Source organism: Paroedura picta, chromosome 4 (genome assembly GCF_049243985.1).
Source record: "Paroedura picta isolate Pp20150507F chromosome 4, Ppicta_v3.0, whole genome shotgun sequence".
In the NCBI taxonomy this organism is placed as follows: domain Eukaryota; kingdom Metazoa; phylum Chordata; class Lepidosauria; order Squamata; family Gekkonidae; genus Paroedura; species Paroedura picta.
In genome coordinates, this window is record NC_135372.1 from 9101455 (window position 1) to 9124825 (window position 23371).

The 23371-nt window shown below is 46.5% G+C and overlaps 1 protein-coding gene across 1 annotated transcript; it reads right to left on the minus strand.

Annotated features, from left to right (window-relative positions):
- Nucleotides 1-4332: 4332 nt before the first annotated feature.
- Nucleotides 4333-23028, minus strand: RAB11B (RAB11B, member RAS oncogene family). Its single transcript, XM_077331737.1, has 5 exons — nt 22817-23028; nt 15420-15615; nt 12913-13106; nt 11309-11389; nt 4333-8143 (listed from the first exon to the last, which is right to left on the minus strand). The coding sequence occupies exons 1-5, from the start codon at nt 22854-22856 to the stop codon at nt 7998-8000; spliced, it is 657 nt and encodes a 218-aa protein (XP_077187852.1). The 5' UTR covers nt 22857-23028; the 3' UTR covers nt 4333-7997.
- Nucleotides 23029-23371: the final 343 nt, after the last annotated feature.

The window sequence follows — 23371 nt, forward strand, 5'->3', positions numbered from 1 at the left end:
ATCGGCTCGCGGGAGCCCGAGGAAGGACGGGAGGCGAGGGCCAATCAGAGGCCCGAGGCGCTAAGAGCCCGCCTTTTTTAGTTGACGGTTAGGTGGGCCCGCCCCGTTTTCAGCCGCTCGGCCAATCCGGTCGCAGACAAAATAAAAAACATAGAAAGCGGCGTCCAACCAGCGAGCCTCCCCTGCCCTCCGCTTCTCGGAGGAAACGGCACGGGCGCATGCGTGTCCGTTAACGCCCCCGGGAGAGGTTACGGTCATAGCGAACGAACCAATCAAATTTGGACTCGAGACGGAGCGACGGAAGGAGGGAGACAAGAGAGTGTCGCGACGGGGCGTGGCTTCCCTATCGGAGACCGCGCCCCCTTTTTTTGGAACGGGGCCAAGGCAAAGAGGAAAGGGGAAAAAGGAGGTTGGAGAGTCACGCGCAGACACTTCCGGGCCTCTTTTGCAGAATGAAGACATGGGGGGGGGAGTAGCAACGAATCTCTGGCTAGTTACAGCAGGAGCAACAGAAACCTCGCTGGAAACATCCGCAGGGAGAAAGCAACAAAGAATCTACCCTTTCCTCCAAGCTAGAGATTGGCAAAACGATTTAAACAGGCAGGACTTGGGGGATAAAATCCCACTCCAAGTAGGACCTTAGGAATCCACCCTTTCGGGGTAGAAGCTTTCATGGGGCAACCTTAACTGGGTCGGAAACTCTTGATATATCTTTAATACCATTGTCCTTCAAAAGCAGGGGTAGCCAAACTGCGGCCCTCCAGATGTCCATGGACTACAATTCCCATGAACCCCTGCCTGTTCGCTGGCAGGGCTCATAGGAATTGTAGTCCAAGGACATCTGGAGGGCCACAGATTGACTACCCATTTCCGAGCCAGGAGCACATTGTAATCTCTATTCCACAGCCACGTCTGGCAGAATAAAAATTTGCCCGATTGTTGTAACCAGATTTAGTCCTGCATACACTTTCATACAACTGAGCTCATTTCATCACTACTAAAATTTATGCGGGAATAAACTTCAAAGAGGACTCCACAGATGCTCCCCCGAAATTTAATTTATTGGACAATACAAGGGTGTTTTTAATGAAGTAAAAACTGACAAAATCTAATTCCTACCTTTGCAAAATATATTTTTCTAATATATCACCACTCTGGGGTTTTTGAATTTTATTTAATGTTTATACCGCCCTCCCAGCAGACCGGGTCAGGGTGCAGTACAACATCTCATTCTGAGGGCAGGTAACATCAGATAAAAACAGGGCACAGATATGATACACACTTAACAAATTAACAGTTATATTCATTAGGTTGTAAAATTCTATTAAAACCACCTATTTAATTGTTTCAGACCTGACAGAATGACTTGATATACTGAGGCAGAAAGATTATGGTGCTACAGGCACCTAGGAGACAGCCACCTTGAACTGGCAGGGGGTTAGTTAACAGATGTATAGCCCTGCTTTTCAGTCATGCAGGGTCCCAAAGCAGCTTATGAATAAAATCCGTGCTTATCTATCAGCAACTGTCATTTCTTACTTAACAGCACATCTGGTGAGAGAACGAGAAGACAGTTAGGCACCATGGGACAGGATCCGAAGGGAACGCAGGAAGTCTTATTTTCAGCCAGGAGGGTCAGCAAAAGGTTTTGCTAAAGGCATCATTGGGGAGGGGAGGTGTTTGGAGGAAAGTGGTGGTTGTGGGTTTTCCAGGTACCATGGCTGTGGTCTGGTAGTTTTAGTCCATGGCATTGACCTGGCTGTGAAATCCTTCAACAATTCTTTGGAGGAAAGATCTGAAAGATGTTCACAGGGCAGCAGCAAAATATTCTTGGGGCAACAGCAGGTAGTAGGCAGCAAGGGAGACTTGTGTAGAACTCTCTAGAGCTGGGAGCCACCCTCAACCCCTTCAGGCTTTGAGCGATTCTGGAAGTGATGCCAGCTGGCTGCTCTGCCATGCACCCAGAAGTCACATGGTTATAGTGTGCGTGGCATCAATAAAATAAAATGTTGGTTAAATAAGAAGCTTCATTTTTATGTGTGCAATATCTTGCCTGAGCAAAACAAGGAAGCATTCATCTCAGCTGTCATAAAGCCCACCATGCAAAGCAGTAATGCTCCTCTGGGGAAATTATCTGTGTGATTTGGAGATCACTTGAAACTTTGGGAGATCTCCATGTACCACGAGGTGGTTGGCAATCATAGCAAGACCTGAAAATATGTATTCCTAGGGTCAAAAATGGCTGCCAGGACAAGGGGAAACCTTGGAAGGAATCCTTGTGCAGGATGTGCGAAGTCCTTATATTAGATCAAGGTGTAGGAGGCCCTGGCTAGGCATGCCAACCACCAGGTGGGACCTAGATGAACAGCTCATCTCCAGATTAGAGAGATCAGTTTTCCTGGAGAAAACGGCTGCTTTGGAGGATAGACTCTGTGGCATTAGACGCAGTCCCCTCCTGCTTGAATATCTGAATCCCTTTGCTTGCAACAGCCTTCCTCCAGCCATTTCCAGCTAGCAGAACTTGAAGAAATTCTGAGGGAGTGTGGAAATGGGAGGAGCCAAAGGCAGGAAAGTACAGCAGATTCAGTTCTTCCCTTCTTTTGTATATCTGCAAGTCTCACAGATGAGCAGAAAGCCACTCTGTACTCCTGACTCTTCCCTGAGTTAATTATTTTTTGAAAATATATATTAAATTAAATCCCCCCCCCCAACTGGAGTAACAGGTTATAGAAACAAGCCATTGGCTAATCGCTTCTATTCCCCGGCTTCTTTCTAGCCCAGCCTCCAATGAGCACCCATTCTTTTTATGTCAGCTGCAGTATCTGTATAATATCTGATAATATTTGTTATCTTTTTCCTGTAAACCGCCCTGAGCCTCCAGGAAGGGTGGTATATAAATATAAATAAGTAAGTAGTTTGTACAAATGCTATAGAAGTTGCTGGGGTCAAGTAGAGAAGCGGAGGCTGTTCCTTACTAGAGATTATATTAGTGGGCTAATAAATCTATATACAACCAAGCTGCAGATAGATTAAAATTAGATGGTTCCATAGAGGCCGTATGTTCTCCATTTTTAAGTGACAATTCATTCTGGGACTAGATCAGCCAATCAAAGCCCTCCCAGAGAGTCTCTTTTGGGTTCAACCAAAACTAGAAGTCTGCCTGACAACTCTGTCCCAGTTCTGAATATGGACCCTCATCTCCTTACACAGCTGTTGGGAAAGCAGTTTGCATATAAAAAAAGAGATACTTTGGAAGATGTGGCAACTGTTTTGTTGTAGCATTTGTCTGAAGAAAAGGTACATATGTATACCTTATAAATGTGGGGCAGTGTCATCTTTGGAAAATAAAACCACATCTAGGTCAGCATGGTACGGTCAAAGAACACTGTTTCTTAAGTTCCCTTGGTAGTGGACAGTACCATGAAGTCACAACTGACTTATGATGACCCTGTAGGGCAGGGGTGGCCAAACTGTGGCTCTTCAGGTGCCCATGGACTACAATTACTATGAGCTCCTGGCAGGCATGGGCTCATGGTAATTGTAGTCTGTGGACATCTGGAGAGCCACAGTTTCACAACCCTTGACCCAGAGTTTAAGGCACAAAGCATTCTGAGATGGGTTGCTGTTGCCTGTCTCCGTGTCAAACCCTTGATTTCCCATCCAAATATTACCCAAAGCTCACCTGGCTCAGCTTCCAAACTCTGACAAGATGGGTTAGCCTGAGCTATGCAGGCCAGAGGTGTTTTCCCTAACAGAAAACTGTGCCCATCAACAAACCTCCCATCGTTTGCTTCCAGTAGAAGCGCAATTTGATGCGTGTCAGACTTGGATGCGTGGTGTCAGACTTGGATTCAGAAGTTTGGGGTCCAAACAGCTACGGAAGCCCTGGTGTTTGGAAGCTGACCATTTGTCTTCCTCAGGCAGTTGGGAAACAGGATAACCCCCTGCCTGTATCCCCACAGCTCACATGATCTGAATGTGAGGAATGAACAGCAGGCTTCTTGGGAGGGAGAGGGCACATGTAGTGAAAGACTTCCTCTTACAAGAGGACTAAAATTTCAAACTGTCTGAATTTGTTTGGGAAGATCCCCTTGTGGACCTGTCTGAAACAGCCTATATATATATATGTCCATATATATACACACACTCATCCTTTTGGATACAGACTCAATCTCAGCAGGCATAGCTTCATACCCCAAAACCCAAAGACATCAGAGATCTCAAGAGATTCAATGCCTCATTTGGTTCTTTTCCTATGAAATCAAAACCCGGGCTGGGAGTGTAAATGCTGCATGTGGTCTCATCTTGAAACGACAGACAGACACATACCACTTGGTTCGGCCATCTTTATATCCACAATACATAATAACCATGCACAAAAGTCAAATGAGTATTTACAAGGGAAATTGCACTTAACAGAAGAGTCAGCAGGAAGCAAATGAGAAGGAAAAGAAATCTTTTCCCTACAAAACCGATATTACAGACCAAAGTGGCCTGCGGAGTGTTTCATGGCCTCCTCGCCAATACAAGGAAGAGGAGGCCGCTGAACCTGGCTGATGACCTGTGACAAGCTGCAGTGCTGCAGAAGGAGAACTGGGTTGTGGCCCTGACCCCTTTCTGGATCTGCCCCCCTCCCTGATTGCTGCGATGGATTTTATCATGGTCAGGAAAAAAAAAGAGCAGCCTTACAAATAAGGTATGCGCCTTTTCCATAATTGGCATGAGAATGTATGTGTTACTCTCTTGAAAAAGCAGAGGTTGAAAGGGGGCTGCACCTATTGCCGAGTGCTAAGGATTGCTCTAGCATCCCTGGACATGTTGGAGAGGTGAAGAGATTCAGCTCAAGAGAAAGATAAGAGTATACAGAAAGCTTTCCATCCTTCAAGTCTGAGTGTGGGCGAGGAACAATTTGGACAAAGTGCTGCAGTCTGCCTGCCTACTGTCCCCCTGCACAAACTCAGCTTCGCCCAACCTCAGGACCCCCACCCCACCCCATCAGTCACTGCTGCTGCAGAGGGAAAACAAGTTTTGTTCTCAGTCTCCAGTAGGCCTGGAGTTTTCATTGCAAGATCCTGACCAGAGGACTGCAGGGAAGCAGTAAACCTCCCACAGAACCAAAGGCCTCACCTCAAATAAAGACGTAGGTGTACAAAGGGATACAGAGCTTCCCCTGCCCTCTCCCCGCCATGCCTGCTTGCACCAGCTTCAGCCAGGATGCTGACTACAGTAGAAAGACACAGCTAAGGAATTAAGGTTTGAGAATATGGGAGTCAGTGGCTCAACTCTCTGCAACCATCAATTGCTTAGAACTTGTGACCTCCATCTGCTCTTCGCTGACACCTCCCCCCATACAGCATAATCCTTGTACACTCTAGTAAGCCCCAAGGCTCAACTAGCAGTATCCTGGAATTATTCTGCAGCAACAAAGGAGTGTGTCTCTGTGAGGATAATCTCCCCAGTACAGGAAATACCACTTATAGCCCATCCCATCCAATGCTAGGTAACACATCTGTCAAGGGTTCACTGTGAAATGGCACTGGGTAATTTCCATTTAATCTTGCCCTCTCTCAACTTTGTTTTCTTGAAGAGGTTTTTAGACTCCCCAGAAAGGGAGAACTTCTTCAAAATCAACTCAAAAGCAGCAAGAGACTGATTGCCTTGAAGGGATGGGGAGTGCACATCTACTGGGCACTTTGCCAAAAGCCTGTTTCCCCCTCCCCAATTAAAGATGTATTAAAATGGCTGTGTTTTTGGAGGGGAGAAGAGACCAGGCCAGAGGGGGGAAAAAACCAAATCCTTCAAAATATCAGAGGGATGGACGCATGCATAAAACTCAATTGCATCAACAACCCTCTCACCAGCAGCAAGTGGATCATTTTAGGAGATTGTGCTGGAGGCCAATGAAAAGGCAGCTTAGGAGGTCAGAAGGATGCAGAGATTAAAGCTCAGGCTGCTCAGAGCTCTCCCCATTCCCAAGCCAAGAGAATTTATTAGGCCAAGAAGAAACCCTTGGACACAGTGTGCAGTGCCGCTCTGCCGCCTAAAAAAACAGCTCTCCAAGCTCCTCCCCTCTGGGTCTCTTGTATGTGCTGTGACTCAGCAGCCAGGCCACAAAACCCAGACAGAGACCATCTCCTGCTTCTGCCTGGCCTCAATGAATACGCCAGATGTTCCCTTCCCAAGAGATCGCAAATCCAAGGACAGGCCAAGAAGTTCAACTTCCCAATGGGCAGATGAGCTAAAGATGTGTGGTCCTACACTCATTCCTACAGGTTGAGGAAAAACTACACCACCAGATGAGCAGTAGTTGAATTCAATGGGATCACTTTTGCCCAACTGCCAAAAGATCTTTTTCTTAAACCTGACCATAAAAACAGCATCCAACAGCAACCAGTAGCCCCTAACCTGTTCCCAAGTTTACATACACAAACATATCCCCCACACTAATGTGGCAAGCAGGGCAGTCTAGGAAGCAGAATTCAATCTTTAAAAAAAAATCCCAAGTGCTACTAGGCAGCAATCACAGATTTTAGCCTATCAGGGGCAGTCCCATCTCTCTACTCCACAAGCAACCTCTCTCCCCAATCCAAAATTCTATGAAAAACCTGACACAGATCTTCAACTAGTAGAGGACTGGAGAGGGTGAGAGAAAATCAGAAGGAACAGCACTAGGAAAACCTTTTCTGTCCATTGTGATTTAAGTTTTGGTGGTGTTTTAGCCCTGCATGATGTCAGAGTTCTGGTACATCATATTGATACAATCATTTAGAACCCCAAAAAATCAAGTTTTTCTAGAAAAAGAACCATTCAGGAAAACAAGAGAGGCAGCAACAGCACAAGGGGAGAGGGGGACCGAAGTAAAGCAGGAAACCCACAAGGCAGACAGCAATCAGCTCTGAGATGCTTTTGTTTAAAGTGTTACAAAAAAGTTACTGAGTTCTCTACAATTATAATCAGTCAGGAACCTTACCAGTGCGAGTTATGTACATGGCATGAAAAATATTGCTTCACACTCACTCCAGGGTCAGTTTTGTTTTTGCACGCACAAGGAAGAAGGGAAGAGGGATGAGACTGAGGGACAGAACAGCATGCAGAGAGAGAGACAGAATCTGGGAGGTCTCCAAGGAAAGATTTCTCTACAGAGCAAAGCGGCATCATTTCTACAGACTGCAAGAAGGCTCTACCAAAGCCATTAGGCTGGCACTTAAATTGTACAGAGGCTGATTAACAGAAAGCCCTAGGGGGGGGAGCACTAGAAGCCACTTCATATACAGCTTCTGCACAGCCGGAGAAGAACAAAAACATAATGCAAAGACATACTTCATTGTTCCCAATCTGGAAAACAAAGAGACAGAAAACGTGAAAATAAACACTTCCATCGGTGGGAAGCAGGGAGAACTACAGTGTGAGACCAACTCTACATGTGGAGGGGAGGAAAGGGATGTTTTTGAACAGCTTTTTGAGGTGCATGTGTGTGTGTGAGCAGTAGAAACCTAAACCCAGGTCTTCTCCCAACCAGCTGGAAAACTGAAACATGGGTGGAATGGGTCTTTTCTCGGGCACCTGTGGAAGAATCTAAGTCCCAGTCCCCAAGTGCAGTTATTTCTTCTGCCACTACAACCACCACCACCAAAATCTCCTTCGGTTCCTTCAAGTGAGAACGAGGGGGGGAGAGGATTAAGAATGTTTGGGGCGGTGTCAGTGTGTCCCGTGGCATTTCATAAGTAAGGTAACACCAAATCCCAACCATCTGCTGACTCAAATGTTTATAATCAACCCCTCCCCTTTACAAAAAATAATTCTACCAGGATTCACCAGAGGCAAAGGAATGCTAGCCCGATGGGTATCACTCTTAAGATCAGCGAGAAGAGGTATGGTGGAGTGGGGTTGTGATAATGAAATGAGAGTCACCAAATGACGGGAGACACCGGAGGAGTGCACACAAGTTTCTAAGTGAAGCACAGGCAATGTGAGAGGCAGAAGCATGCCTCAGGTCGTCACAGGTTCTGGCAACACTGGAGTTTGTTGGATTTCTGTCCGTCGGTGGTGGGGGGCACGCTGATGTCCACCACATTGTTTCCAGGAGATTCGTCATGGGCAGATCGGTCTGCAATCTGCTTCTGAGACACGATGCGGTAGATCTCTGAGGGGGGGAGAAAGGAGATGAGAAGGGGCTCAGATATAGACCTGGGTTTTCTCCGGGATGAAGCACGCAGCCAGGGCAACAGGACCAATGAATGGAAGCACAGAGCCATGTGGGCCTCACAGCTGAAACAAATCTTTGCTCAATGCTTTTTTGCTTGGGTACTTTCATCCTCATGTTTGTGGCCTGCTTCAAATGCGCAGAAACATACAGAAGGTTGGCTTCTACTTTTCACTACCCAAAGGACTCTCAAAGCAGCTTACAATCCCTTCACTTCCTCCCCCCACCCCCCAACAGACATCATGTGAGGTAGATGGGGCTTAGAGAGCTGTGATGGAACTGGTCTCTGAGAACAGCTCTAACAGAACTATGAGTAGGCCAAGGTTACCTAACTGCAGAGGAGTGGGGTCTCAAATCCAGCTCTCCGGATTAAAGGCTCTTAACTAGTACACCAAGCTGGCTCTTGTATAGATTGTCTGCAGTCTGCAGTGATACTGAGGACTCCACATTTGGATCAAGTCTATCTATATCTATGGAATGGCAACATTGGTTTCAGTGCATCTGAAGAAGTGTCTGTCCACACAAAAGGCTTACACCTTGAATAAAACTTTGTTGGTCTTAAAGGTGCTTCTGGACTCAAACTTTGTTCTGCTGCTTCAGACCAATATGGCTACCCTCCTGAATCTGCCAGTTACGAGTTTAAGAGATGAGAAAATCACCATGAATGTGACAACAGGCAGCTGGTCTAACCCCTTGAAGGCTGTATAGATTATGAACACCAGCTACACAAGGTAATTTTAGTCCCCAGCTGTTTCCCTCATGAATGCAACACAAAGCTTTGAAGAGAATACTAGATGACTCAAGGAACAAAAAGCAAGGTCCAGCAGGGTTCCCATTACAAAGGCAAGGGTGAAGCAACTTGGACAAGGTTCATCTCCCCCAAGATGCTGAAGTCGTGGTATGGCTGTTTCAAACTCTGCACCTGGAAGGAACTTTTCCTGATCTATCTGCCTACCAAGGAACCCTTGTACGTCTTCAGCAGAACTATGGATGATGCAGATATTTAGATTTTTATACTGCCCTTCCATACAGCTCTGGGCCATGTACATATAACATCACGGGGTAAATACATTGAACGTTGCAACAATTACAACAAGTATAACCATCATAACATAACATGTCAACCAGAACAATAATTAAACAGGAACAGGAACATTGACACAGCTTTGCGTTCGTTAGATTATTTGGACATTATTTGGAGGGGGTGTCTTGGGGGGGAGGGAACCTGCTCTCATGCCATGCAAGTTACTGGCCTCACTTCTGCTCTGTCTGAACCGAGAAGGGCTTCTGGAACCCAGCATGCATGTGCGGCTGCACACTGCTGGAGCCAACTGGTAGCAGGATGGAAGTGCCTATGGAGTTTTGGAGGTAGCCTATGGGGAACCACAACATCCCCTCTGAAAATCTATTTGCTTTGGCTGGGGCAGGGGAAAGCATGCACATGCCCTTCCCTACCCCCACTGCATTCTCTACCCTAACTGCATCATCCAACATGGAACTGTGTACTGTGATGCTCTCAAATACAGTAAGCCAAACTTTCCTCTTCTTTTTGGTTGTGTAAAAACAATGCAAGAAGTCACAAGGGGCCCCAGGTTCCCAAAACAGTACACATGCAATTAAAGTAAAAACACAGGAGTCCCCCCTGGAAATACCAGGTATTCCCATGAGCATTATCAGCTAGGAAGCTTGTAAAAAAAAAAGCTGGGGGATGTGCTTTACTAGTCAAGGCAAAATAGCCAGTCAGCAGAGAGAGCTGGGTCCCTGGGATAAAGTTATTGGTGCCTTTGGCAAAGGAGGAGACAGTGGCTCTGTATATAGAAGATCGCAGGTTTAATCTCCAGTCAATCAACCTCAGGTGTTAGTGAAGATCTCTCCCTGTTCTTGTTATTATATAAGGCTTGGCAATTTCACAGGCTCCCAGCATCAATACCCCTACCACATCAAATCATGGCCTCCTGGTTACCAACTAGCTACACAACATGACCCTCTCCCACTAGAAGCAGGGTCTTTATCGCTGTGGTACCTTCCTGCTCCACCCTCAAAACAACCCACCAGGGAGGAAGAATGAAAGGCAACTGAAGACATGAAAAGTAGTCTGAAGATTTTAGAACAAAGCAACAAGCTAGTGCCCAGACTCATCTCCCTGTGCTGAGGCAGAACTGCCCAGATGTTCCTGGCCTTCCCCCTTCATTCTTATTTTAACAAATTAATGTGGTTTTGTATTGCTTTCTGCTGGAGAATCACTCATGAACACATGAAGCGATCTTACATCGAATCAGACTGCTAGTCCATCAAGGACAATATTGTCTAGTCAGACTGGCAACTGCTCCCCAAGAACTCAGGCACAGGCCTTCATATCACCCACTACCTGATCCTTTCAAACTGAAATGCCAAGGGGGACCTTCCACATACCAAGCAGATGTTCCACCACTCAGCTTTGCTAAACCAGCCAGCCTCAACCTTTTTTGGGGGGCCATGGCCCTCTTAGCAGCTCTTCTCAGGTTCCAGGGCCCCCTGCAGTAGGCTGGCTGCTTGCACAACGAGCTAGGCTCAAAAAGGCCTAAGCTAAGAGTGCACTGACTATACTTGACGTACTTCGCCATATATGGGTGTGTGACAGATTTCTAGAACATTAGACTAAGGGTACATTCTTTTCTGGAAGGCATTAATTCGAGCAGACACGAAAGAATGGATTACATGTTTTCTTTTTCTTTATTAATTTAATTTATATGCCGCCCCTCACTATGATGTTTCTGGGTGGTGATGAAAGTTGAACTTTCTAGTAATTAATGATGACGTACATAACAAAAAGGGTATTTCATCAGTTCAGTTGCCAGGGGCCCCCACAAGCCCTTAGGACTTCTCACATTTTTTTAGACTGTGCCCCCCTTCAAATGTGCCAGGGCCGCACAGGGAGCCATATGACCCCCATTGAGAATGTTTGTGCTAAACCACCAAGATGCTGAGAGATGTGTGGCAGCCTGGGTCTGGGCAAAAGCCCAAGGCCTAACCCCACAGAATACCTGTACCTTTGCATTCCACTTGCCATCCTAACCCCTTCCCCCCCATGCTCCTTCAGTGACTTCTCCTGCCTGAAGTTCTTACCTGTGAGAATGTTCTTGAAAGCTTCTTCTACATTTGTTGAATCAAGTGCTGATGTTTCAATGAAAGACAAGTTGTTTTTTTCTGGCAGGAAACAGGCAGGGTAAGAAGAGAGAGTTATTTATTTTGACTTCCAGCTCAAGGGCTCACCAAAAGCAACAATGGACTTTATTCAATAGGTGGATGTTTCCCCACCCTCCCTTTTATTCTCTGGACTCTTGAGGAGGGGGAAATAACAACAGGAGAAAGAATTTAAAGCTGACATGTCATTTCTTTTGTTTACCTGCAGGCAGGGGTCAACCTCACTCTGCCTCAATTCCCTTTCTCCCATCTTAGTCCCTGGGTTTCTCAGCTAAACTGGCTTTGCTCAGCTTACCCTGCGAAACCACCATGAGCCTTTGATGGCAGCAGCTATCATTATTATTATTATTATTATTATTAATATTTAATTGATATCCCGCCTCCCCCCCCCCCCGGACGCTCGAGGCCGGTTACATAAAATCAATCCCCTAAAAACAGTAATAAGAACAATAAAACATAGTACATAGTGCAAGTGTCTTGTGCTTGTAGTCTGCTGCTTTAGGAATCGCATCCTCCCTGCTTTGCCCAACTCCCTCAAATGTCAGCACAGTTTGATGGGCTTCATCAAAGGGATGCAGTAAGGGATGCATGCAGTAAGGGATGCAGGCAATGCACTCTAAGATTCCGTCAACAGCAAAGATTACAGCCGTTGCTTTAATAAGCAGGCATGCCTCTACTCAAGGTTTTCCCACTCGCTGCCTATGCCTCACCCCCCCTAGGACAGGCGTTCCCAATGCAGTGCCCAAAGGACCAATAATGTCCACCTACACTTTGCCTGGTCACACCAAATGTTTTGAGACAGTGGGCATGATTGGGTGGGGCTTCTGCCCAACAAAAATTCCTGTCTTGACCAGAGTTTTAATCAACTTTGCAGATTTTTGAAAACACTGCTTTGAAGAAGAGTTGGGTTTTACACCCTGCTTTTCGCTACCCAAAAGAGTCTCTAAGCAATTTACAAATGCCTTCCCTGACTCTCCCCACAAAAAATGCCCTGTGAGATAGGTGGGGCTGACAGCTCTGACAGAAGTGCTCTGTGAGAACGGCTCTGACAGGACTGTGAATAGCCTAAGGTCACACAGCTGGCTGTATGTGGAGGAGCGGGGAATCAAACCCAGTTCACCAGATTAGAAGCCACTGCTCTTAACCACAACACGGCTGACACCACTGCACAAGGATCGTCACTGTGTGGCTGAAAGAAAGCTACAGAAATCATTTTGTGGGTGCCGTTCCGTGGCTGGGCCCACCATGCTGTGCCAGATTTCCAAAGATGCTCAACTCTCAAAAAGGTTGGGGACCCCTGCCCTAGACTTTGAATAAGGCTGCTTCATGAATGACACCATGACCACCTCTCAGCAACTAACTCAAAGCTTTCCAGCAAGGAGCAGTCATTCCTATCACCTTCCAGTGTGGAATTCGGAAAAATGTGCTCTGTGCCTCAGAGCCCAGAAACAAGGCTACTCCTAACACCGGCTGCTAAAAGGCAGTATTTTTCAACCCAATGGCCAAAGCCACAGGGGCCAACCAACCTGCAAAAGCACGGGCCTCGTCTGTGGGCACAGCCCTCAGGTGACGCAAGTCGCTTTTGTTCCCCACCAGCATGATGACGATATTGTTATCTGCATGATCCCGCAGCTCCTTCAGCCAACGTTCCACGTTCTCATATGTCAAGTGCTTGGCAATGTCATAAACCAGAAGTGCCCCAACAGCTCCACGGTAGTATCTGAAAACAGCACGACAAAGGAGAACCTACAAATGGCCCTTGGCAGACAGAATCAGAAGCCTACCTCAGCCCATTAGGGGGACCAGCCAAATGCTTCCAGAAGTCCACACATAGGGCATCTTGGTAATAGTACTTCCACTATAGTGAGAGGTTAGCACATCTAGCCCAGTCTGGGCTTTTAAAAAAAATGACACACAGATCGGGGTCTCCATACCATTACAGATGGCAGAAAAAGGCTTACAAGGCAACAACAAAGAAAAAGTGAAGAAGAGACTTACTAGAATAGATATACCTGCCAGGATACCTCAGACTGTTTTGCCCCATCAAGCCTTAGTAAGCGGAAGTGTGCCAGCATTTATAACCCCCCACAATTCTTCCTCAAATATTAATGTCTGGTTGGGTCCCCCACCCCTTACTGTTTAGATGTATTGGAAATTTGTAGTGGGGTTGGTGTGGTCTTTTTATGGTTTTGCTACACCAAGAGACAGCAAGCAGATATTCTAAGTTATTTTAAATACAGTTATATTGGGCAATTCGTTAGTTGGGACTTTTGGCAGCTAGTAGTAACTCAGCATAAGGATGACACTAGAAGATGTCTCTCCAATGATGTTATGAAAAATGCTGGCTGCTCAGAAGCCCTGAGCAAGCTTTCCTTCCTGAGAACTAAAGCAGGACTTTCCCTCCAAGACCTGGCACAAAAATGTTTTATTTTTGCAAGCAAGGATTCAGTCCCCATTCGGCTGGCTTTCCGTTTGCTAAATTAATGTCAGTCAACAGGGAAGGATAGTGGGCTAGGCAAACACTTGAATGTAGCCGATTTTGCAAGATTTTGCTGTTGGCTCTGTGAAAGCTAGCATTCTGCCAATTATATAGTAGCTTTAACTGTTCAAGTAAAGGACAGGATTAAGCACCCAGACCAGTTTTTACTTTAAAAACAAACTGGAGAATTTGTGTTTTGTTCAGCAAGCTTCATGTGCTGCTAAAACTAATACACAGAAACAAGGCCCTCACAGGAGCTCGACTAAAATTTGGGGAGTAAAGTGAAGCGCACATTCCTATTAGTTTAAAAGAGGTGGATCAGAGAATTCAAATCTATGCAGCTTTGATTTGGCTGACTGAGAAAGAGCTCACCAAACAGCTGATCCTCAGCTATTTATTAGACTGTGCACCGGGGTTGGAGGCATTTAAGAGTCATAGCTTTTCACAGGAAAATGTTTATCTGGAAAAAAGCAAAAGGTAGCAAAAATTCAAAAGTGAGGGAGAAAAAAATCTGTTTGGATAGACAAACAAGCGAGGGACAGGGAGAAGCCTTGAGCAGGCAGCTGAGTTGCTCAGGAACTCAATGCAAGAAGGCCCACAAGGCAGAAAAAACATAGGACTGTCTGGGATTATGCCCCTCCCCCAAATGTACAATATCTTTTCCATCCAGCTCTAGCTTCTTTAATGGAGATCTGATCTCAGCCTCTCTTGGTCTATTTTTACTTTTATGAAAAAGCCCATGGCCATGGGAACATTTTAAATTTAACAAAGAAAAAGCTGGTATATTTTCAAAACAAACAAGGCTTAGTCTACACATGCAAGAGAACAAGATCACAGAATGAGCCAAATCACTTCTGCAGGGAGGGGAAATTAACTTCTTAATGCTCAGTCATTAAAAAGCATCCAGCAATTAAAAAAAATGTATTTGGGATAAGTGTGTATGAAAGGTTAAGCTATAAGTCTTTGCCACTTTGTTGTTGGTTTTTGCTGTTAAGTCACCGCTGACTTATGGTGACCCGGTAGAGTTTTGAAGGCAAGAGATGCTCAGCGAAGGTTTACTGTTGTCTGGCTTTGCATAGTGACCCTGGTATTCCTTGGTAATATTCCATCCGAATACTACACAGGGTCAATCTGACTTGGCTTCCAATATTGGGCCAGCTAAGTCAGGTAGTTTTTCACTTACAAGGAATAATCAATGCACAGAACCTCTGATAATCCTTCACCTGCAATCTGAGCCCCATTGTATCATTCCAGCACTTTGTTCTGCTGTGTATGTGAACCTAGCCTAAAGCAAACGGTGAAAGAGGGAACTGGAAGCTGCACTCTCGATGAGGGAGATTAACAATGCTGCACTGGCTCCAGACTGGCTTCAGACTAAGGTCCATTGGCTCTACTGCTCAAGAAACAGGGCAGAGACACCTACTTTTCTAACCCCTGTCACAGACCTACTTTTCCCCTAACCCCTAACCCCTGTCACAGACCTACTTTTCTAACCCCTGCTTCAATCTTAACTGAAAGGAGCCCCAAATCCATGTGTGTGACATTGAGTCTTACGCGGAGGTGATCGCACGATATCGCTCCTGGCCGGCGGTGTCCCAGATCTGTGCCTTTATCGTCTTCCCATCCACCTGAATGCTTCTGGTGGCAAACTCCACACCAATAGTGCTTTTGCTCTCCAGGTTGAACTCATTGCGTGTGAAGCGGGATAGGAGATTGCTCTTTCCCACCCCAGAGTCTCCAATCAGCACAACTGGTGGAGAGAACAGGAGGAGAATATACAGTCAACACTCATTCATGTAAGGCAAACGGAGCACAGCAAAAAAACAGGAAGCACTGTGACAAATAGAACCTCACTGCACCCAGCAAAGGACACTAGCTGGCCCAACTTTCTTGCAGTCTAGCAAAAATATGCAGGGATAGCAAGGGGTGCTTGTTGCATTTCAGGAGCCCACAGCACAGCCAAAGCTGAGCTTCAACCCAGAGCCTGGACGTTAGCTAGCAAAGCAACCAGTTATGCTGAAGGCTCTGCAACAACAGTGGCCCAAACCCTGCTACAAGGTACACACAGGCTGTTACTAGAGATGAAAAGGCTTGGGAGGAGCAGCAGAAAAATTCTGGGGAAATGTTTTTCCCATTCCCCACCAACAAAGACTCTTTAAAAAAATCCTTCAGAAAAACTGGGACATTTGGGCAACTGCTAAAAAAACACCATGAAACAGATTCCTTTGGCTTTAGGAATAATGTTTGCACTCTCTACCTGTATTTCCACAAACAAATTTGCAAAACAAAACAAAACGCCAAGCTATATATTTAAATTCTACAAATATGACAATTAAGATCATTTTGTACACTGAATTATAAATGTGGCATCTTATATCACATAACAAAATATTTAGGTTTGGAAATAAAGTAAACACTGCAAATATATTACAATTTTCTCAAAGTTTTTATCATGGCTTCAGAATTTCTGAAAACTTCCTCCAGTCCTTAGTATAACTCTCCCTCCTGCCAATTACCATGAATCACTGCTACTTTGCTCCTTTTACTGTCTGGGCAGCCTCTGTTTGCCCCTAGCCTCCCATATCCCCAGTGAACCTAGCTCCATTATATTAAACTATTTCCATCCCACTACCATCTCCTCCACCCTGCCAACAAAAGTCTAGTCAAGGCTATGGTATTCCCAGTTGCAGTGTATGGCTGTGAAAGTTGGACCATAAGGAAGGCCGAGCGTCAAAGAATTGAGGCTTTTGAACTCTGGTGCTGGAGAAGACTCTTGCGAGTCCCTTGGACTGCAAGGCTAACAAACCAGTCAGTCCTAGAGGAGATCAGCCCTGACTGCTCTTTAGAAGGCCAGACCCTGAAGATGAAACTCAAATACTTTGGCCACCTCATGAGAAGGAAGGACTCCCTTGAGAAGAGCCTAATGCTGGGAGCGATCGAGGGCAAAAGAAGAAGGGGACGACAGAGAATGAGGTGGCTGGATGGAGACACTGAAGCAGTGGGTGCAAACGTAAATGGGCTCTGGGGAATGGTAGAGGACAGGAAGGCCTGGAGGATCATTGTCCATGGGGTCGCGACGAGTCGGACACGACTTCGCACCTAACAAAAACACCATCTCCTCCTGGGGCCACAAGACCCCCTTTCACTGTAACAAGCAGAACAGATTTGTTGATGCATAAGCTTTCCTATACTACAGCCCACTTTAACAGCTGCTTCAGTGGATACGTGTGTGGCAAAGTGGGCTGTGAAGCTGGTGCTTCAATAGTAAATCACCTGATCTGAGGTGTCAGAAATTCCTTTCTGTTTCTCCTCTAGAGTGCCTTTATAAACAGAATTAAGTTTTAAAGGACAAAGAGGCAGAAGCAGCAAGCTCCTCAAAACAAACCTCCCGTCAAAACAAAAAATACACCGGGACTTCATCTGGAATTCACCTGCGCTTGTGTTATTTGCTCATTAAAATTACAAGACAATCAATATTCAATACCAGACACTACAATACAAACAGTACCAAAGAACACAACAGCACACCCCTGGCACTTGCTAAATTAATTAGACCCTTTCCTGGTGCTTTCAGACCAAAAGGAGAAAATACGGAGGCGGTTGGAGGCAGTGTCAGAATCAAGGCAGCTACCCAGTGTCACCAGCCTCCCCACTTCAAGTGTAGGGCAGTCCAGAGAAGTACTTTCAAATGAGAACAAGTAGCCCATTGGTTATCCTGGGCCGAAACAACATGCTGTGCTTTACAGCAGTGGTCCCCAACCTTTTTATCACCGGGGACCACTCAATGCTTGACAATTTTACTGAGGCCCAGTGGGGGGGGGTAGTTTACTCTTCTACTCTCAACCACTGCCCTAACACTCTCTGATTGCTATGGTAATGTTTAAACATCCCTTCAAAATAAGATACAGACACACCACAACAATGAACATAAGGAACATTTTATTTTCATGAAAATTTTAACTCATGACAATGACAAATCAATGGGAACCCTGAGCTTGTTTCTCTGCAACGAGATAGTCCCATCTGGGAGTGATGGGAGACAATGACGCCCGAAGTGTGTTGTAAAGGGCCGGGGGGGGGGGGGGGAGAAGGCGTCCTTCGCCGCCCACCTCCAATTAGTCGACGGACCACATGTGGTCCGCGACCCACAGGTTGGGGATCGCTACTTTAGAGGTCAAAACCAGCACTTTCAAATGCAGGTTGAGCCCAAGGCCAACCCAACTTGTTCTTGCAACATGCAGGTTATCACGGCTCCTCCTTGCACACAGGTTATCAACGACTCCAAGAGTCAATGAGCACTATTATTGGCCTACTTGGAGCTGCAGAATGATCATCCATGCCATCTACCTTTTGTGCACAGAGGAACATATCTTGTGCCAAAGGAAAAATGCCACTGCTACTGGAACATTTTGCCTGGTGTATTCTGATTTTGCAGGCTACTGCAGGGGTTGCTGATAGTCAAGCCTCCAAAGACTTAAAAATTATTCTTCAATCATCCTTCTGGCTTCTGAGATTCCAGCAGGCCTTTGCCCACACACTTCCAAACATATTTGGCACAAACTCCTTCAGTCCTCCTCCCTAGTGAAATGAAGCCTAACCTCATGTGACTGCCATGAAAACAACTCCCCACCCCCACCCCCTGCACTACCTTATGTCAAATTTCAGAGAGCAAGCTTCTTGTGGCAAGGATCCCTTACATTTTACTCTATGGAGTGTCATATACGATACTTTACAATTATTAATAAATAACATACAATCGTATGGACTACAAACTTGATTTTAAGATAAAAACTGAGGTTTTCCTTTTAGCACTAGAATCCGTGCTTTTGTATGCATGCCATTTTCTTCTACCGCTTCAAATTCTTGGTCCATCAACAGCAAGTATGGTGTCCTCTAAGCCACTCTCCAGGGTCTCACACTTTTCGCCTGCTATCTGCAATCCTGTAACTCGACATACCAGTGATGAAAACCAGGACCCTCTGCATACAAAACAGCGTTCAAGCATCGAGTTGTGGGTGAGCCTATGAATTATTTTGGCACTCTTATAGTCACTGCAGCAAGTCCTGGCATTTGCCTTTATAGTTCAGTTCAATGATCACCCTCGATATGACCTCCAATGCAATCCCTACAGGACTGACCAAAGTGCACTTCCAAATTTGCCAGCTCCGTGCCAAGCCAGTGCTGCCTGCAGAGAGCATTGAGAGCTCTTTGTGCATACATCATCATTCCAAGGGAAAGGAAAACACAACCCAGGTGCCTTCTGGAAGCATATGAAAATGGGATCCTGTTCTAGCACTCATGTTTTCCTGCCCTCTTGCTTCAGAGGAAGGGCTCCTTGTGCCACAGGAAAGTGCCACTGCGATCAGAACAGATCTGCACGACCCAGCTCAGGACCTTTAAATGCAAAGAGGCTTTTGGTGAGAAATACAAGGGAAGGCTAGCATTTAATCAGCCACACAAGTTTTATGCTAAAGCAGGTAACCATCCAAGCCCTATGCCTCTGCAGGACAGTTTCACCAGAGGGAGGCCATTTGTCTGAAATGGTCCCCTGCTCCCATGAAATTCTCTGAAAACTATTATTTAATCAGCACAATCAGATACAAGAGGCATATGACTACCATATCTGGGCCAGAGAGGAATTTTCCCACAGGTCTCACTAACTGCTAGGCAGTGTTGTGTCTCAGTTCATTTACTCATGCCCTGCAGCATGTTTTATTCCCTGCCTACAGGAACTTTGACCCAGCACATCCTGCCTCCCTCCCTGTGCCACACTAAGTTGCACAAGAAGAATGTCCTGATGAGAAAAATTGGACTAGAACGAAACTTTGTGGCCTTTGCCTAGCAGTCTCTCAACAGAAATACTAGCGATATAACCAACCAGTCAAAGAAGCATTTACAAGACAAAATATTTTACACATAGCCTCAGGCAAGCCACTCTTATGTCCAACTTGTTCAAGATCATCCAAGAAGTGTCCATTTGATATGAAGTTGTCAACAATGGCTGCTTTAAAGAGAGCTCCGAGCAGGACATCACACCAGCTATAGTGTGTCTATACAGGGAGCCACCCTACTTCAGGGATAAAAGGGATAAGTATTGGAAAGGCAGACACGTCCAGTTGTCTCCTATATATGGACAATCATTCTAAACCAAATTGAGCATATGACAAGCATATAATTACCAAAGACCCTAAAATATTGTTGCTAGGGTATGTGTAGAATATTGTCTCCAATTTGAGACACGCAATGATTGCCGATTTGTTAACAACTGTGAAAAATAAAGATAGACAAAACCTGGCTTGTTTCTAAAAATGTTTCAGTAAGAAAATGGGTTGGAAAGGTTTGTAAAATAGTGAATCTGGGTAAAGCCAATATGAATGTTTGCTTCCCATCCTTCTATTTAAACCAGTTTGTTATTGTTTGGGAGCTTTTTACATGGTTTCTAACTTGCAGGTTGAAGTTCAGAATTGTTTTTTACTGGGAACTCCCAAGACAAAAGGCGGTCACTAGAAACTCAGTAGGCTGTCACACAACTGATGGGCTGTGTGATTTTGTGGGCCCAGCTAGAATTATATTGTTACATTGCTTTTATTTGTTCCTGAATCTTTCCTTCTAGTATAGCTGCTTCTCACAATTTCCAAGTTCTAAACGCATTTATAATTACATTTGGGAGTACTTTTAAACAAAAATTAAGCAGCACTTAAAGGACTGAGTTACATTCCTAGTGGGGAATGTTTCAGTTGTTGACATGCAGCTATCCTACCAATTTTGGTCCTAGCAGGTTAAGGTTAACACACAATGCAGATTACAATTCAAGAGCTGACAGAATGATCATTGGCGCCCAAGGTTAGCAAGCTCAGAGACTGTGTAATGGGAACAAGAAAGGTGGCCCAGAGAAAGTTAGGGCAGAGATATGACAAATCTCATTTTTTGTGGAGGGAGCACACAAGATTTTGGAGGGAAGGAGATTTCTATGGGTAGAACCAGTGGACCAGAAGCTTTCCATATTGCTCAGTGTTGTATTCACACTCCCAGTCCTTATGACAAAGCATCATTGGTTTGTAAAGTCACCAATCCCCAAATATGTTGTTGTTGTTAGGTGCGAAGTCATGTCCAAACTGTGCCTAAACGTATCTGAAGAGGAGATATTTGCACCATTCCTTCCCATCCTAGCCTCTCCCCCACAGCCATCTTTCTCAACAGAAATGGCTCTGCGTTTCGTATCAAAGCACCCTGACCTCAACAATGCACACTTCCACAAATGCCATTCTGTTATGTCTGCACCACTTTCAGCACTGACTTGCCCATCCAAGCCCTTCAATAACCAGTCCAAGGGTCTTCCACTCTGCCACTCTCCATAAGGCACCTTGGATATGTATGTGTGTGTGTGTTTGCCATCAAATCATAGCTGATTTATGGTGATAGCATACGAATTCCAAAGCCAAGAGACATTTCGGAGGTGTTTTCCCATTGTCTGCCTCCATGCCACAACTCTGGCATTTCTGGGAGAACTCCCATCCCAATACAAGCCAGGATTGACCCAACTTAGCTTGTAAGATCTGATGAGATCAGGCTAGCCTGGGTTATCCAGGTCAGGATACCCTGGGGTAACAAGGCAAAAATTCAGAGAATTTGTAGTGTTTAATCCCTCTCAGGCCCATTTTCAAACTCCAGCCCCTCCCCCATCAACAGCAAGCTTCTAGCTCCTATCTCTTCCCATTTTCTTTTTCCAAAAGGCTGCAATCCAACCCTCAAGCTCATTACAAACCAACTGCATATACATCCTCCTCCAAATTGCATACATGCACACTCATACACAGGGAAGTCCGTCAAACCCCTTCAACCCTCCCCCCCTTCATTCCCCAATCTCCGCATTTAGAGTTTTATGCCACATATGCTTCCAAGGTGGTCAGCAAGCAAAAAATTTGGCTATAGGCAGGGAATGCACATAACCAACTTGTTTTCCATGCTCCCTCCCACTCATTTCAATCACTACCCCCACTGCAGTTTCCATGGCCTTTCCCAGCACCCACTCCTATCTCATTGTCCTCCTGTCAACCTCCTAAACCAGGGGTAGTCAAACTGTGGCCCTCCAGATGTCCATGGACTACAATTCCCAGAATCCCCTGCCAGCATTTGCTGGCAGGGGCTTCTGGGAATTGTAGTCCATGGACATCTGGAGGGCCGCAGTTTGACTTACCCCTGTCCTAAACGGTCATTCCATCGCCCACCCTCCAGATTTGCCAGTTTCACAATAACCACCCTCTTCTAGCCCCTCCATGCTCATAGCCTCCCCACTCCCCCTGAAGCCCCCAGTTTCCCAACCCCTTCCTCCACATTTTCCAAGTCCCAGATTTCCCCACGCCACCCCCCAACAAACCCCATGGCTCCTTCTTAACTTGACATCCCTTCCAGCCCACGCACCCACAATCTCCCAAGTCCCCTCTTCTTCCCTAGCCCAGTTCCAACTTTTCAGAGGCCCCGAAATCCCATTCTACTAGCTTTCCAAATCGCCATCCTTTCTCTTTGAAGCCCCCTTCTTTCCCAAACCTCCTCCCCAACTCCAAGGACTTCCACCCCACCTGCTCCCTCCTCTTACTCCCCAGGGGGCTCTCCCCCACTGAACCCCCCCCCTATTTTGAACTCCTTTCAGATCAGGCCCTGCTGCCTTTCCCCCCCCCCCCAGGGCCGCCCCCACTCCCAGATCCCGCTTTTGGACACCCCCCCCCAAAAAAAAACCAGTGCTACACTCCCCGCTAAACTTCACCCCAGGCCCTTCCTCGACCCCCCCCCCACACACAACGCCCCTTCCCAAGCCCCTCCCGCGACCCCGCCCTTCCCTACCGAGTCTTTTCAGCGCCCCAACATCCCATGGCCACTGACGCCCCCCCTTTCTCCCTGACCCCCCTTCTCAAGGGGGGGCAGGCATGCCCCCCCCCGGGCCCCCGTCCTACCTTTGAAGAGATAGTCGTACTCGTCGTCGCGGGTTCCCATGGCGACGCTGCCTTCGCTCCTCGCCTCACGGGCTCTGTCCTTCTCCGGTTTCCGCCCCGCGGAGGAGAAGGCCGGACTAGGCCGGGCCGAGGCGAGCCGGGCCGCGCCGATCCCTTCGCTGACAGGCACCGAGGCGAGCGGAGGGCGGGGCCCGCGACGGGAGAGCGGAGAGCGGAGGGGAGAGGCCCGCCGAAATGATATACAGCCTCTCCTCCTATCGCCGCCCGCCTGGCCGCTCCCGGGGCGGGCCTCTTCGGCGATCTCGCGCGCACGCCGCCAATGAGAGTGGCGAGAGGGGATGATCGGCTGGAGGGAGGCCCAATGACGAGGGAGGAAGGCGGGACGCGGCTAACGGTTTTCCTTCTGGCCGATGGGGCGGGACCATCAGCTGAGGTAAAAAAGCTGCAACTTGAGGCGGCTGGAGGGTGGGGGAAGGGAAGTAACGGGGACGCCCCGTTTTGAACCAAATATTGTTTTAAATTGGATTTTTTTTTTCTTTCGTGGCGGAGTTGTGT